At 39.3% G+C, this 17,461-nt stretch overlaps 1 protein-coding gene across 1 annotated transcript in view; it reads left to right on the forward strand.

Annotated features, from left to right (window-relative positions):
• LOC134222026 (endoplasmic reticulum aminopeptidase 2) overlaps positions 1-17,461 on the forward strand; it is a 77,759-nt gene that overhangs the window by 7,210 nt on the left and 53,088 nt on the right. Inside the window, exon 2 of the mRNA XM_062701181.1 lies at positions 5,933-6,238. Within this exon, the coding sequence (XP_062557165.1) occupies positions 6,127-6,238 (112 nt within the window). The 5' untranslated portion in view covers positions 5,933-6,126. The remainder of the gene's footprint in view (positions 1-5,932; positions 6,239-17,461) is intronic.

The raw sequence follows: 17,461 nt of genomic DNA on the forward strand, positions 1-17,461 counted from the left end.
ATCCCAGATCATCTTCCGTCGTCTGTCACCATTAGTGAATGAGTTCGTGAGAAGTTATCAAGCCGGCTTCGTTGACGACCGCTTGACAACGGACCAGATCTTTCTTCTTCTTCTTCTTATTGGCATTACATCCCCACACTGGGACAGAGCCGCTTCGCAGCTTAGTGTTCATTTAGCACTTCCATGGTTATTAACTGCAAGGCTTCTAAGCCAGGTTACCATTTTTGCATTCGTATTTCATGAGGCTAGCACGATGATACTTTTATGCCCAGGGAAATCGAGACAATTTCCAATCCGAAAATTACCTAGACCGGCACCGGGAATCGAACCCAGCCACCCTCAGCATGGTCTTGCTTTGTAGCCGCGCGTCTTACCGCACGGCTAAGGAGGGCCCCAGAGGGACTAGATCTTTACTGTACGGCACATACATTAAAAATGCCGTGAATACCAGGTCCCAACGCATCATCTGTTCGTTGATTCCAAGGCGGCATAAGACAGTATAGACCGCGTAGAGCTATGGAAAATTATGGACGAGAACAGCTTCTCTGGGAAGCTTATCACACTGATCAAAGCAACGGTGGATGGTGTGCAAAACTGTGTGAAAATTTCGGGCGAACACTCCAGTTCATTCGAATCGCGCCGGGGACTAAGACAAGGTGATGGATTTTCGTGCCTGCTGTTCAACATTGCGCTAGACGGTGTCATGCAGTGAGCCGGGTGTAACAGCCGGGGTACGATTTTTAAAAGATCCAGTCAATTTATTTGTTTCGCGGATTACATGGACATTGTCTGCCGAACATTAGCAAAGGTGGCAGAACTGTACTGCCGCTAACCGCAAGTCGAGCACATCTGTATATGGAACGCCATATACAGATGTGCTAGACTTGTGGTTAGCGGCAGTGTACACCCGCCTGAAACGTGAAGCAACAAAAGTTGGACTGGTTAGCGGCAGTGTACACCCGCCTGAAACGTGAAGCAACAAAAGTTGGACTGGTGATGAATGCGTCAAAGACAAAGTACACGCTTGTGGGCGTAACCAAGCGCGAAAGGGCCCGCCTAGGAAGCAGTATTACGATACCTTCGAGGTGGTCGAGGAATTCGTCTACCTCGGATCCTTGCTAACGGCTGATAACAATGTTAGTCGTGAAATACGAAGGCGCATCAACTGTGGAAGTCGGACTTACTACGTGCTCCAGAAGAAACTGCGGTCAAAAACGATTCGCCACCGCACCAAATGTGTCTTGTACAAGACGCTAATAAGACCGGTTGACCTCTACGAACATGAAACATGGACAATGCTCGAGGAGGACAAGCACTCGGAGTATTCGAAAGACGGGGGCTTAGGACCATCTTTGGCGGTGTGCAAGAAGACGGTGTGTGGCGGCGAAGAATGAACCCCGAGCTCGCCCAACTCTAAGGCGAACCCAGTATCCAGAAGGTAGCTAAAGCCGGAAGGGTACGATGGACAGGACATGTTGCAAGAATGCCGCACAGCAACCCTGCAAAGATGGTGTTCGCTTCCGATCCGGCAGGTACCAGACGGCGTGGAGCGCAGCGAGCGAGATGGGCAGACCAGGTACAAAACGACTTGGCGAGCGTGGGGCGTACTCGAGGATGGAGAGATGCGGCCTCGAACCGTGTATTGTGGTGTTCATTCAGTGTTATCTGTTTAGATGTAGACTAAATAAATGAATGAAAATGAATTGTACATGGATGGGACGGTCTTTTGGTCCCGGGTAGACGAGAATATAATAGCACATCAACAGTAAAACGTGATATTGATAACAATAGATGATATGAACTCGTTGGACATAGGTGCAAAAACAGGCGAAAATAACAAAAAAATTCACTTTTCCATTTGGTTCTACCACATTGTAATCTTTACTGAAACGTATTTTGACCTCAACTGTAAGGCCGTCTTCAGTGTCTCGTACTTGACTCAACTTAGTACAGCCCAAGTAAGCAATTCTTCAATTCTCCAAATCGGCCATATAGTGCCACTTTAATGCTTTTAAGTTTTTGAATAGTCATATATTGGCCCTATATGGCGATTTGTCGAGTTGAGCTGCATATTTATTACTTGGCTTTTCATTTTTCTGTTAAAGAGCTTAATAATTTTCTTAACGCACGAAAGTTCTGTGAGAAGTGAAATCGTTCACGTTACAATCGACGGTGATCACGTGCAACAGCCTCAAAGCCTGACATGAGTAGGGACATAAACGAATGAACGTGGGGTGATCCAAAGGTGGCGGCAGCACTACGAAGAGCACCTGAATGGTGATGTTCAGCCAACGATGGCGCTATGGTAACGAACTTAGGAGTACGAGCGTGGGACAGCTCCCGGATCTCCACGGAATTCAAAAGGGGATTGGGGATTCTGCAGTATGAGTGGATGGAAGGTATCTTGTGTTCTATCTATCGAAATGGACGACAAGCTGGATTGTTGCAACTACTGCGCAATCACATTGCTTAACGCCGGAACTCTTCCAAATTTGTAGAATTCCAATTCAAAATAGTAGAGTTCTGTAAAATTTTCCTAAAATTTGGTTAGATAACTGAATTGGATAAATTTTATTTGGTTAGATGACGTGCTGTTCGGCCAAGTGGCATTCGGACATATATGGCTTTCCGTCAAATGACTTCCGGCCGAAAACAATTTGGTCACAAGGTGAAAAGTTGTTTGGCTGATCAAACCATTAGGCCGAAATCCATCAGATCGAAAATGTCATTTCAGCTAAATTGACATACAACTTACTATGTCTGAAACTCGATTTGTGCAATTGCACAACATGTGAAAAATTTAGTTCGAAAATGTAATGGAGGGTAACCACTTCCCTCGGTGGGGATTGATTCCATGAAACCAGTACGATAGACAGGTGCTTTCCCTACTAAGCTACGAAGGACCTCCATCGTCCTCAGCAGCACACCCTTCAATACATTTTTCAAACTAAATCTTTCACATGTTGTGTTTCCGGTCGAAACAAGTTTGAAGATATCGAATCAGTCTTTGGGGAAATACGTTAGACACGTGTTGCTTTTCCGCGTTTGTATCATTATGAATATGGCGTCGTTCAAAAGAAATAATTAGTCGCTTACCATGGCGATTTCCACTATATTCCCTTCCAACTAACATACTATCCTTTTCCAGTGCGCTCATGGAGATGCAGAGGATTTCTCGGTCTCGTGTAGCAATGAGTGTCGAACTCATTTTTCTCCCCTTATCCTAATTGACTGTGAGGACGTGATCGGCATCGTTATTGGTCTTGAATTAAAGAAACTCCGAAGCATCTACAGTGACAATAGCTTTCTAGTCCTGAGACAAATATTCAATAAGGCATTTTATGAGACGTTTCGCGGTGGCCCGATTATTTACTTCTAATGTTTTGTTTTGGTATGATTCTGCGTGAACATTCCGTTAGGTCCGAACACAAAATAATGTTTGTGAAGTTTTACTTTTCATTCGTGTTTTCTTCAGCATTTTATGCTTAGAATGCAATGGTATGAATTATTTAACGACACGCTTTAAGAATCATATGAAAAACTTTGTTCTAAGCCCCTGGTAGACGAAAAGTAAAACAGGCAGAATAGATGATGGGACCCATCGGAATGTTCGGCGCGAAATTACCAAACAAACGGGCTCCCATTAATTGTCAAAGTAGATAAACACGAGAAAAACAGCTGTTTCGATCTGTCTCATAAAATGCCTTATTGGTGAGCTGTGCATTATTTGTTTTTTCTCGGCCAATCACGACTAGCAACTACGATGGGTACAGTCAATCAAGCCAAGCCAAACTAAGCTAACAAGTTCATTCGATTTTTTCGGCGAAATTCCGTTAATGTCTTGAAAATATTCCGAATAAATTTCGAAAATTTTCTACTTAAATAAAAAAATACCACTGCCGCAGCCGATCAAAATTATGACAAACACGGCCGTAGGCAGGGCAGGAATTGACACGAGTTTAACGATTTTCACTAAGTCCGTTCAGTGATTTGGTTTCGCTAACGACATTGATATTATTGCACTTAACTATGAGAAGATCGATGAAGGCTACCTCAAACTGAAGAGGGAAGCTAAGCGGACCGGACTTGTCATCAACACGTCGAAGACTAAATACATGATAGGAAGAGGCTGAGGAGAAAACTACGTACTTACTTTTTTTCGCGGACATCTTAGCATTTCTTGGTTTATTTTCCCAAGGTGGGCACCGCCGCCTTAGCAGCACACATTTTCCACATATGGTTTGGGTTCAGCCAAACCGCACCAAGCGGCTTTTCGACTAACTTGTGATATTTTGATCGTACAAGGCCAACGGAAATAGTTTCATATCAGTTTAAGCGTACATTTGCAGTAGGATATCCACAGTTATGGCGTTAAGGGATATCCGATACGATTTGCGATCAATTAAATCTGCTAAACGAAAGTTTTAGCAGGAAAATCGGTAATTTTTCGTTGACGCTTGGTGTGATTTGGCTGAACCCCGACCATATGTTACTGCAACATATATGTGACCGGATTCAGTCACAATCATGTTGATGTAACCATTTTTGTCTGATTTCTGCTGTTTGGGCGAGATTTTATTTTCCAATATTTCAGTAAAAGTGACGTTTTGGTAGCTGAGATTCGGAAAATATTTGGATGATAATCAGCTATATTTATTAGTGTTTTGGTGAACTTTAGTTTTAAAGTTTACTGTGCTACAGTGATGCCCGATTTGGTCGACCTCGGAAAACAAAATCTAGGGTTACTGGTTTTCATGGAAATACTGTAAGAACGTACGCAAACGTAACCATTGTTTGGAGCTTTTAAGCCACCCACCACGAGTTTGTATCGATGGTGACGAAATCAAGGTGGTTGAAGAATTCGTGCACCTGGGCGCACTGGTTCCGCTAAAAGCGATACCAGGTAACTCGGAGATGCATTTGGATCAACGCGCACTTTGAGTTTTAGAAAGGGAAGTGCTGCGTACTGGTGGGGTGCGGATGGCAGACTGTACGTGGATGAGGCCAATGAACCACGTCTTACATCAGCTGCTGATGCTGGGAGAACCATCCATCGTTTACACCGCGAAAATCGAACCACTGCGATGGACCGGGTAGGTTGCCAGTTCTCGATCAGGTGGAAAACGATTCGCGGACCCACCGTAGACTGCGTGGTTGACCAAGGCCAGCCATGCACCGAGCTGAATGAAGACAACTTTTATGTACTGCAAAGGCCCCTACGGCCATTGTCTGAATGAATTCACAATAATGAATATTCTTCAATGACTAATGACATCAAAATTAGTTTGGTTTGGGCTGATGAATATTAAAACTCGGAAAACCGCATTCGACAATTTCAACCTTCACATGTAGGGTAGAGAACCATTTGGGCAGCACCCCCTATTCCCGTAAGCAACGTTCATTACTCGAGTGAATTACAACCGAATTACTTGTTTTTTAGTAGGTACATGGTTAGTTTCTATCGATATCTAGTGATGTACGAACAACCAACCCATTTGGTTGGAACGCGGTTGAGTTATTAATAGGGGGTGCTGCCCAAATGGTACCGCTCCCTATATTAGATTATTTTTTATATTTTAGTTTCTGGTAAAAATCAGGAAGTTTGGATGAGATTTAGAGCTGCCAATTTATGTTTATATGGGCATTTGTATGGTAAAAATTTATGTGAGCACTCTAACAACTGCCAAACAGTAATAATTCCAAATATACTTTGCTTGCCTCATTTTTTGGTATCTACCTATTTAAACAAAATTAGTGAATCTATTGCAGAGAATCTTAAAATAAGATTTTCCATGATATAGGAAGCGTTTCATAATCGATTTAAAAACTAATGTTTTTGGAACTCATTTTTGATCGCAAAATTAAACATTTCTGTTACTGTCCTTCGAAATGCCGTTTTAATCGATATCGTCATTCTCTGTTCTGTTTCTAGAATCATATCGACAATTTATATATACACAAACACAAATTTTATCTCACGTAGCTGCTAGACATATGCATATATTAGTAGAAAACTAGTGAAAGCAAAACTATCTCCGAGCACCACGAATCAGCGTCAACAAGTGGGCCCAAAGAAGTTATTCCTCTAGAAAATCGATTCAAGGAGAACGAACGGGCAGCCTCACCATGAAGCGCCGTAACGACTACAAGGTGGCCATGGCGGAAAGCATGGAGCTGGAACCGCTAGGCGGCATGGATAAATCCTCCGACACTAAGCGCAACGGAATTAATAAGTACGGTGAGTACGATGGTATTTCCTTTCTTTCTTATTTTATTTTCCAGGGGTGGCGAATGTCGAAAGAAAAAAATAAAAGAAATAGATGCTTGTGCTCAATTTTTGTGATACTTACATAAAATATGACATTTTTGAGGGTGGTTTGTGTTTGCATCGGCTCCTTGCGGTAGCCAGGCTCATAAAACAAGTGCAAGCGGCGCGCTAGCTACTGTGACCATGGTAACATCATCGTATCGCTGGCTGCCGTCAACGGATGCAGAGGGGAAGTTGAAGCAGTTTTCACCTCGTTCTATGTCAGGTCCTGGACAGGGTCGGCTCTCCCGTGGTCAATCTAATTTTGCTCTACTTTTACATTTCTCGAACATCAAGTATATCACTTAAAAAAAAATTTTTGAATGAAGGCCGAGATAGCTTTTGACATATAAAATAATTGATATAGTCCGAGCTAATGTCCATATGTGACACACGTTTTTGGCATTATCAGGTTTTATTATACATTTTTTATAACGATCGTCGAATGTCTTAGCACCACAAATAAATCAATTTATTTTCGCTTCTATGATATGATAAATGATCATGATTATTACCACATTTTTATTAAATAACTTCTACTAAAATCGTATTCAATTCAATCAAAAGCCATACTTTACCTAAATAATTCAAAAGTGAAGAACTTATATTAATATGCTTTATTCAATTATTCACGCTATGTTTGAAAGGCACAACCAACTCTGCCATGCACCGAACTAGACAAACAGTGTTCTCCCCCTCATCCGCTTGAAATCCCTCGTCACAACATTTTCCGGAATATTTTTGCCCTTTTGCTTGTGCTCCCTTATTGACGGCAGAGGCCTAGGCGACAATATTGGTGCCTAGCTATGTGAGAGAATGCGAAAACCCCTAACGTGGTATACCGTGTGGCGGAAGAGCTCAAAATTGCATTACTCCAGGGGGTTTCTATCAATTAAAATCGCAAACAGCGTACATCCGCCCGTTCGCTCCAGTTCACCGTGGATTGGGCTCTTGTGGGTTGCCTCACCGTGAATGCTCGGTCATACTTGACTTTCCATCATTTTCGCTACTATTTTCGTCACAGATTCAGAAATATGAACGGCGCGAATGAAGTCAAGTGGATATGATGAGAGTAACAGGGCGGAAACAGGGCAGGATGTTGGAAGTCCTTGAAAACAACGATGTCTGTGTTATTCATGACATAGGTTTTCAAAGACTAATGTAGTGGAAGTAGGTCCTATAGTGACATACTTCCCGGCCTTAAGTGCATACGCCACCTTAATGGCATTTCAGCAGTTTTACGGCACACTTGCGGTTTTATTTGCTTCGAAACCCGGATACTCGTTAAATATTCATTTCCCAAACAAAAAGGACACCGAGGGCAAATTTCGGCAAAGAGATGAGTTCATCTCAATACAGTTCGGGGAACACACTGGTGTAAATTTAATGAGAGGGTAGTAAACAGGGTATCCTGTTTAGCAATAGTAATCAGATGATTGTATTTCCAAGTAGTCATTTGCTTGCTTCTTAGATTGATTTAGTGTTTATAACAGGTTTATTGTGGCAATCATCAATGCTAGTTGATCAGTTTCAATTACGCTATCAATAAACCCTTCTATAAAACATAGACTTCAAACATAAAATGTCTGAAGAAGTTGGAATGGTAACCCAATTTCGTGCTTTATTTAGGTACCATTAAATTGTACCATAAGGTCACAATTTTCCTCTAAAACGGTTATTTGATTCGATGACTTCTATCATTAATGTCTTATGTACCATTAGATATATCTTCTAAAATTGATCAAATAGGTAAATCGCAAAACCGCACTCACAAAAGACCTACACAACTAAGAACTTTTCGGAAAATTGGTCGGGGTTCTGCCAAATTGCACCAAGCGACAAGGAAAAGTTACCCATTTTATAGCCTCACTAATTTTTGTATAGCAGATCCAATTGATCACAAATCGTATCGGATATCCTTCCACGCTATAACTGAGGATATCCAATAACAAATGTACGAATGAATTGGTATGAATTAATTTCAGTTTTTATTCTACGAACAAAATATTTCAAGTCAGTCAAAAAGGCGCTTGATGCGGATTCGCTGAACCCCGACCAATTTGTCCACCTTCTTCCCTAAGCCACAAGTAAACCGCCGTCCAGCAAATTACATTGCAAGGATAGAGTTAAACTTTAGTAGCTTTAGCTATAATTATATTTTCGTTTGCTAGCTTTTCAAATATATCAATTTTACTTACATAAATCTGTTTGAACGTAACGACAGTTTTACAGTTTTACGCACACTTCTTATTTTACATGACGTTTCGGCCTACTGCCTTTCAGCCATCATCAAATTTGCAATAAATCAATTACTCATCACCAGTGTGCTTATCAAACTGAAGCAATTGATTTATTGCAAATCTGATGATGACTGAAAGGTAGTATGCCGAAACGTCATGCAAAATCTGAAGTATGCGTTTAGTTTTCACCCAAACACATCAACAAACTAAAGATATACCTATTTATATATGCACCTGATTCTATTTTTTTCACGGGAGATGCTTTCCGTGTAAAACAAATTTTCAGTTCATATTTCAAAAATTCGTGTAAAAATTTCATGGTATCTCGCCAAATCATGCAAAATGGAGGTTCGCCAAACCCAACAAACAATTTTAGCTGAATAAGCTAGTTTTCTGGTTGAAGAAGACTATTTTTGATTGAATAAGCGCTCCATTAGCTTCCAATGTTTGTTGGGAAAGTCAATATCCAGTCGGGAATATTCTCGGAATATTCAACGTTTTCATAGTTTTTTGTTCTGAACCCATCATTCTTCGGGCAATGTTGGAGCTATAATTATGTGACTTTTAGAAACACCACTATAAATAATTTATTTTTCAATTGTTATTGACTAAAGTTCCTTTCTTTCAAATATCCATTCGACGGAGCGTCATTAGACTAAATGTACCAAGATCATTGATTTGAAAATCCGTTTTAGACCAAATGTCCTTTCGACCAAATGTCCTACCTCTCTAGTGGATTAAAAATTCATTTTCTATTAAATGGCCTTTCGATAAAATGTTCATTCGACGAAATGGTATAGATTCAAATGGAGCAGCTTTACATGGCCGTGTAAAGAAATGCGAGTAAAAACATAATCGGATGCAATGAATTTATTTACTTAACTAAATTTAATTTGTTCTTTTAACAAATATTTTTTTTAAGTTCACCTTTCGATAATGATACCGTTCGCTGCATGTTTTCGTTTTAGTAAACATTGAGAAGCAGATTAACAAAAAGACAGGCCACAACATGTCATCTTCCGTCATCCTGACCTGGCCGTTACATTATAATATAGCGCTATAGCGTGGCGTTACCAGAAATGCTGCCAGTGTTAAGACTTTATACCCAGCCATCAGGTTTGTCTTACTAACTTCAAGAACCTCAAGAATCCCTTGCAGGTTACGCCAAAGTCAGCCTATTTATTTAATCGTAGACCGGGTATTTGGCCAAATGCTGGTTAGCCGAACGATTCATTTGGCAGAATAGTCAAGCTCAGACCCGACCGCATTGCGTAGGTAATATCTTTTACATAATGTACATACATATTCACATATGAGTTTTCAGTACATTGTAAATTAATGTCTAAGTCGGGTGTTTCAATACCTGGAATATAGGCAATTAATATTGATTGAAATATCCCTCAGATTTCGAGTAGTGTGAAGTTAGAAGTGAGAAGTGGTAATAAGAATTATGAAGTGTGAAGTGAGAATTGAGGAATAAGACATTTCACATTTGTCACTTCCCATAAAAACAGAGTGAATAGTCGGAAGTTACAAATTAGGGGGTAAAAGTGAGAGACAAGAAGTGTGAAGTGAGAAGTAAGAAGTTGAAATAGGGAAGTGAAGAACTAGGAGTGAGGGCTGAGTTCTCAGAAGAAGGGAGACGGAAAGTGAGGAATGAGGAGTGAGAAATGAGCATTGAAATTCTCTTGACTCCTTCCGTTTTCCTTCTTCGCTTCGTCTTCCTTTTGTCCTTCGATTTTGCTCATTGCTTTCCCTTTCTTCCTTTGTTAGCTTTTGACTCTCTGTATCTGGGCTTGAGTCTACAACCAATGGACATGGGCTGATCAGGAAGAGCAAAACACGCGTTTCTCTATTTCACTACACTGGTCTATTTACTCGTATGACTTACTTACAAAGAGTCTGTTTGTGGTATGCCGGTCGGCGTGTGGGGTCAAGAGGGAATCAGCAGCGGTTTGCGGGAGATGGACAGCGACGTCAGGGTCGAAACGGTGGCTAGCTTCGATGTTGTAGTAGGTGTTGGTGCTTCTAGCGCATCTATTGCTTTAGGTAGCAATCCTGTCGGACTCGAGGGCAACGGGTGTTCGTGCGCGGGATGATGGGCACGACGACTCTCTCTGATAGCAGACATGGAGAGGGCACTCTGGATTCTCCCAGCGATGGGCTTTATAGTGACCCGAATCTCTTCTTGATTGACTTGGATCGAGGGGAACAGCGTATGCTCGATTCGGTTGACGACAATTTCTCATGCAATGGTCGAAAATGCAGGGGATCTAGACAAAGATTCCAATGTGTCCTGCACGTGGAATCAGGAAAAGGGAGCACTCGCCTGCTGTGTTCAATTCTCTACCAGCTAGAGCGTCTTCCATAGGGTAAAGAACCTATACGGTAACACCTTTTCTCTGTTTTCTTCGTCCTACCTTATTCATTCTTCCTTCATACTTCTTTCTCCTTTCTTCCTTCTCCCTTCTCAATTCAGTACGCAAATGCTCCCAGATGGCTGACGCCGCTAAACGCACGGCCGTGAAGCCCAAGTGGTGGAATTGAAGTGAATTGTACGAACTCGTCTTATGACAAGTGAAGACATTCCACTAAAAGTTCAAAATAATTTTCTTATCTTCATTCTCTTATATTTTTTGTTTCTTCCTTCTTACTTTTTGCCTTCTTCGTCCTACGTTCTTCGTGCTTCTTGCTCTTTCTTTCTTTATTCTTCCTCAATTCTTTATTTTTTTGTTCTTTTCATTTCTTCCTTTTTCCCTTCTTATTTCTTCATTTTTCCTTCTTCTTTTTTTATTTTTCCTTTTTCTTCTTCTTTATCACTTTTGCCATCTTCCATCTTTTTTCTTGCTTCTTTACTTTTCATTCTTCTTTCTGCTAAATTTTAACCTTTTCCCACTCATTACTTTCTTCGAACACCTTATTTAGCACTTCTCTCTTTTCAAACCCCACTTCTCATTTCGAAGTTCTCGCGTTTCGCTACTCACATCTCACTACTCATTTCTCATATATCAGTTCTTACTTCTCATTGCTCACTTATTATTACTCACTTCTCACTCCTCCCTACGCACTTCTCAATACGTCATTTCTCATTTCGCAAACGAAGGAAACGCAACAGCAATACGTCTTTTCACTTTACTAGAAACATCCCAAGCAATGAGTAGAGATGAGAATTGTGAATGTGGTCGTGGAGCGCCTACTCTAGAACATACTATTGTTAACTGTCCAATTCATTACGATCTACATCGGAAACACCAGCTAGAATTATCAATAGGAAAAATTCTTGAGAATGATTCATCGTCAGAAGAAAAACTACTTCTGTTTTTAAAAGAATCTGGTTTGTTTAAAAAAATATGAATTTGTATTAATACAGAAATATCCCAATTTTATCACCCCCCTGGTGAATTTTGGAGTGATAAAACAGGGTATGTGACAAAATTGAAAAAAAAATATTTCAAATTTTTTAATTCATTCTACAAATATGAATCATTTTATGCCTTGGAAAGGCCAAATGCGTGAACGGTACCCGTTATTTCTTGCCGAAATTGCTTACAGAATATTTCCCAGGAACTCAGAAGTCATTCGTAATAAACTACAGGCGGTGAAAGTTATTTCATGAAAATCAATGTTGTTTGTGGTTTTAATTACGAAAATAAAAAGAATGACAACATTTTTTGGGGTGACAAAATCGGGTCGAAAACGTGATAAAATCGGGTCGAAAACGTGATAAAATCGGGGGTAGACAAAATCGGGGGTAGACAAAATCGGGGAGTGACAAAATCGGGTCAACACTGTATATCTAAATGTAACAGTTCAAGCTCATGACGTGACGTGAACGACTCTAAGAGTTTAAACGTCTGAAATAAAGACAAATAATAATAATAATAATCCCAAGCAATAAGGCCGATACAAATATTTAAAAACAATTATGTTACACCCCCCCTCTCCCTCTCGGATTTTTTTGACCAAATATCGTATTTTGGGGGGGCAACTAAATAAAATTCGGTAAATTTTGAGGATTTTAAAAACATTCTTTAACAAATCCAAGGAGTTTTTTGATTTTTTTTCATTTTAATATTTATTTTTTATTATCCCCCCCCCCTTGACTATTCGGAGACCAGTAGGACATAATTTCAATAAAATATTTGTAACGGCCTAATTATGGTTTTATATTGTTCTTGAAGCTAGCGATTTACTCATCAAGTGTGGTATGAAACCATTAGAAGTATAATGATGTTACTAAGGATTGGAAAAAAATAGCACACCTTAACAAGCATTCCAAGGTAAATATATTCCTAAACACTTCCAATCATATCTTCTACCAGGGATTGAATCCTAAAGAGAAAGAACAAGTCTCTCACTTATCATCTCTGTATACATATACGATAGGTAGCATACCGCGAGAAACTTTTTTCGCAAGCTGTCATGATAGAGAACTGATTCGGGATGCTATACCCCATGATAAATTTCTTTTAGAAAGTTCCAAATGCGGGGAGCACTGGCTCTGATGATGCATTTCAACTTGTTCTACACAGCTGTGCAATAACCAACACGAAAATAGCGAAAACAAAGCGAGAATCACCATTTTTCTGTGGGGGCTGCCTATCCGATTTTGTTTTTTTTCGCACTTGTATACAAGTGTGATCAATTTGTTATCATGGCTTGTTATGATTCGGAACAGTTTTTGTCTCTCTTTTATCGTTGTTCGTTATCTATTGAGAGCGATTTCTGTAAACCCTGTCTGTAGAGGATATGTAGATCCTCTTATTTCTATTCCTATCCATATCAATCTATTTCGAATTGGTAGAGTGAATGGTTATGTTTTTTCTTACCATCTCAATCTTCAGTGAGATAAATAAATACACCATTCCTCTGCGATCGTTTCCAATGAGCACGATTTCGTCTGCAAAAACCAGGAGCACATGCGTTAGCTCTGCTAAGACAAAGTACATGGATGATTATTCAACAGAGAACATGATTGAAGAAGGAGATAGATGATAATTGCTAAAAATAAAAAATCGTTCGCGTTAAAAAAAATAACCAGAAAATACTTCAAAATTACTTAAATTGCATAAACAATTATTTTTCAACATTTTAGATCCTTTAAAAGATATGTTCTTGATAAAGAAAGACTACAAATGTGTTTTTTTTCAACAAATTTTGGGGATAATTGAAGCCTGTCCACGTTAAATTTCGGACACCCAACTCCAAACGCGATTTTTGAACATTTTTACCCATCAGTGAGACGATCAATTTACAAGTCAGATCAATCTCTTCGCTTTACTTCTGCTTCCAGCATGTCTTTGCTCTTGTTCAAATGGATGAAATGGCGACAAATCAATTGAACATTATGCAACTGTCCGAAATTTAACTTGAACAGGCTTTCCCGAGTAGACGAAAATAGCTCAATAATATCAAATGTTGATAAGATAGCAAAATGAGATATGGACCTGATTGATATAAGAGAAAAAAATCAGGCGAGTAATAAGTGATCGATATCATGTGCCATTAGTTTGTTCTTATCCATAGCATATCTTGATATTTAAATGATATTTCGGTGCAAATATTTGCCTGTTCTTTTATCTCTTATATCAATCAAGTCCATATCATGTTTTGTTATTCTGTTCATGGCTTCTGCCCGGGTTACTATGATTTATCCATTGCTGAGTTATCACTTCACTTAATACGGTATGTTGGAGATGAAAACAATAAAAACCAATAATTTTTCAAAAAATCGCCTGTGAAACATTTTGAAACACCCTAGCCTCATTTCTAATGACCTTGTCTAACTTTATGTGCCCCCCCAAAAAACTATGACTGACGCCACCAGTGATTCTCTATAAAGCTCACTTTTCTTTGTACTCCGCTTGCGAGGGAAAACCAAGACGCGACTCTTTGATGACGAATAAGTTTTCATTGAAAAAGTTAGGTTATGCAGATTAGTAGAAGCATAAGTACTAAAACGCTAATGGCGCTGTAGTCAGTAAACAGTATTTTTTTTTTTACAAATTATGCTTAAATAAACTAAACCTGGATATTTATGATGCACTATGTTGTAGTGAGAGACGGGTGCTTAGGACCATCTTTGGCGGTGTGCAAGAAGACGGTGTGTGGCGGCAAAGAATGAACCATGAGCTCGCCCAACTCTACGGCGAACCCAGTATCCAGAAGGTAGCTAAAGCCGGAAGGGTACGATGGGCAGGACATGTTGCAAGAATGCCGGACAGCAGCCCTGCAAAGATGGTGTTCGCTTCCGATCCGGCAGGTACGAGACGGCGTGGAGCGCAGCGAGCGAGATGGGCAGACCAGGTGCAAAACGACTTGGCGAGCGTGGGGCGTATCCGAGGATGGAGAGATGCGGCCTCGAACCGTGCATTGTGGCGTCAAATTGTTGATTCAGTGTTATCTGTTTAGATGTTAACTAAATAAATGAAATGAATGTTGTAGTGAATAATTCAACAACATTGATTTAACATTTACAGTACCAGTACTTTGGATGTTAGGCCTATGCAAACTAGATGTTGGTCACGCGAACAGGAGCGGCACTAGCAATCTTTTACTTATGAATCAACTTGCAGATCATTATAGCTGTATTTAGATCAACTTAATTATCTGATTCGTTAAACCTTTAATAAACATTTGACTAAGTCTTAATCCAGCTACATATAAATCCTTCGAAAATAATAACTAATTGAGCGTAACATCCAAGATGAATACACTAAGGACTGTATCGAAAATAAGTTATCCACATAATTTTATTCGAATTAAATCGGATGCATTTTAAAAATTTATTAAAAATTGTCTGCCAATATATGTCAATTCTGTTTGTTAATTTTTATGAAAAAATATAATATTGAATAAATATTGCACTATTCCAACATTTATTCGAGCATTTCTCTTCCTGGTCACAAATCGGTATAAAATTGCCTCGTTTTATAACATGATTACTTTCTGGTCCAAATTCCGGTCCCTTGATTTTGATTTTCTTCCTTTTCCGACAGGTAAGCGAACGTGTGGTATTTCCCAAGCTTGTTGACCATGAATTTTTACCTTTAGGGGTGGATAGCGAAACGCTTGATCAAATTATCCATCTCGATGCCCTTCTTACGGAGCCATGTGTCCAAAACTCGAATTCCAATATCACTTTCAATTTGCGATACATCGGAAGCACCATATTTTTAACAAACAAACAAATTCTGATTTGAAACTAAACATATGAATACATCGATTGCAGGGTAAAACAAACCAATACCTTCATGAACTTCTGAGTAGTAACACTTTGAAAGTGGATAACTTATTTTCGATACAGTCCTTAGTAGGTGTCCCAATCTGGCAAGTTTGTGGAAAAGAAGAAGGGGGGGGGGCGTAAAAAATTCATTTTCAGTGCAAAACATAAACAAACCCGCTGGCTTGTTTAGCTAGTCATAACCATCGCACACTGGGAAAAAATAAGTAAAAATAATGTCAAAACGATAAAATAAAATCCGTCTTCAATGTGATTCATTCAGTTTATTAAAATTAAATGAATCTATATTCGGCCTTGTTCGGCATCTCTGAATAACCGGTTGCGATATGATACTTGAACAGTGCAAATATATCCCACACCGGTCAATAATATGTCTTCAATTTCGGTACTAAACTTAACGTTTGAACTCGTTTGAATTTATTCAACCATCAATTCCACACATGCAGTGAGTAAATAATTATATTCAAATTTATTTGCATATAGTAGATATGGAAACTGTAATAGACATGATATATGGTTGATTTTATCTATTTCTTCTTATTCGTATGTGTAGTTGAAAACCACAATACATCTTCTGTATATGTACGAATTTGTTTGTGTTCGTTTGCGCATAACTTAAATAACAACTGTATGAGTTTTCTCCATTGCTCCACCCATTTCTTCGTTATAATCTCAGACAGCTTTACAGATCGCGAATTAATTATGTATTACGATTTAATTATGTACATATTGCCCCACGGATATAAAAAAAGGCTGAGTGTTCTTGACAATGAATCCAACAAAGTCTTGAAAATAAATATTTTTTTCCTACAAATTAAATATCATCATTAAAGCCATCCAGATTTTCTCTCAAACAGAAAATGCATAACCTATTATAATGTTTTCTTCCACTGTGGGATAGATCAGATAAATGTGAAATCCAATGGTTGAGAAGGACAAAGGTTTAAAAGAATCTTATGCTTGCTTATTAATTTACTATTCAAACTCAATTCGACCACTCTTTTATAGCATCATATAATAGTCGAACAGACTACAGAGAACAGTCGAGACTTTGTTGAGTGGAGGAAGTGACGGTGCATCGGTGAACAGAATAAATATTCAGGTATCAGAACGTCGGCTCAGGAGGCACGTTCCCCTCAATTTGTGTCATCGCCTTCACTGGCCTTTCTCATCATTTACCTGACGGAAAAGGAAGTGAAAAGGGGGAAGGAAGAGGAAGTGAAGTTGGAAAGGATAATGGAACAGGTTTCTGGAGAAGGAGGATACAATCAATAATACATACATACGATGCATTTTGTAAAACGCAATGAAACGCGAAGCATAAAATATACTGGATAAGTCACACAATGCAAATGCATACGCTATACCATTTATAGGAAAGCCAATTATGTAGACTCACACGCATTAAGCTAGGGACTAAAGAGAGGTGTCACAAAAACACTGAAGACGTAACAATGGACGAACGTCAAAGACGAAACACAGAGTGAACTGTGAAAAACGCATAATGCGAATCCATATAGGTGACAATTTGTTGAAAAACCAAGTAAAAAACAACATATTCATAACCACACCCTTATTTAACCTCAAGTTGAGATTAAACAAGAGTAGCCGAAGCCGAACGTCAAAGACGAAACACAGAGTACAATGTGAAAACGCATAATGCGAATCCAT

This window comes from Armigeres subalbatus, chromosome 1, assembly GCF_024139115.2.
Source record: "Armigeres subalbatus isolate Guangzhou_Male chromosome 1, GZ_Asu_2, whole genome shotgun sequence".
Classification (NCBI taxonomy): domain Eukaryota; kingdom Metazoa; phylum Arthropoda; class Insecta; order Diptera; family Culicidae; genus Armigeres; species Armigeres subalbatus.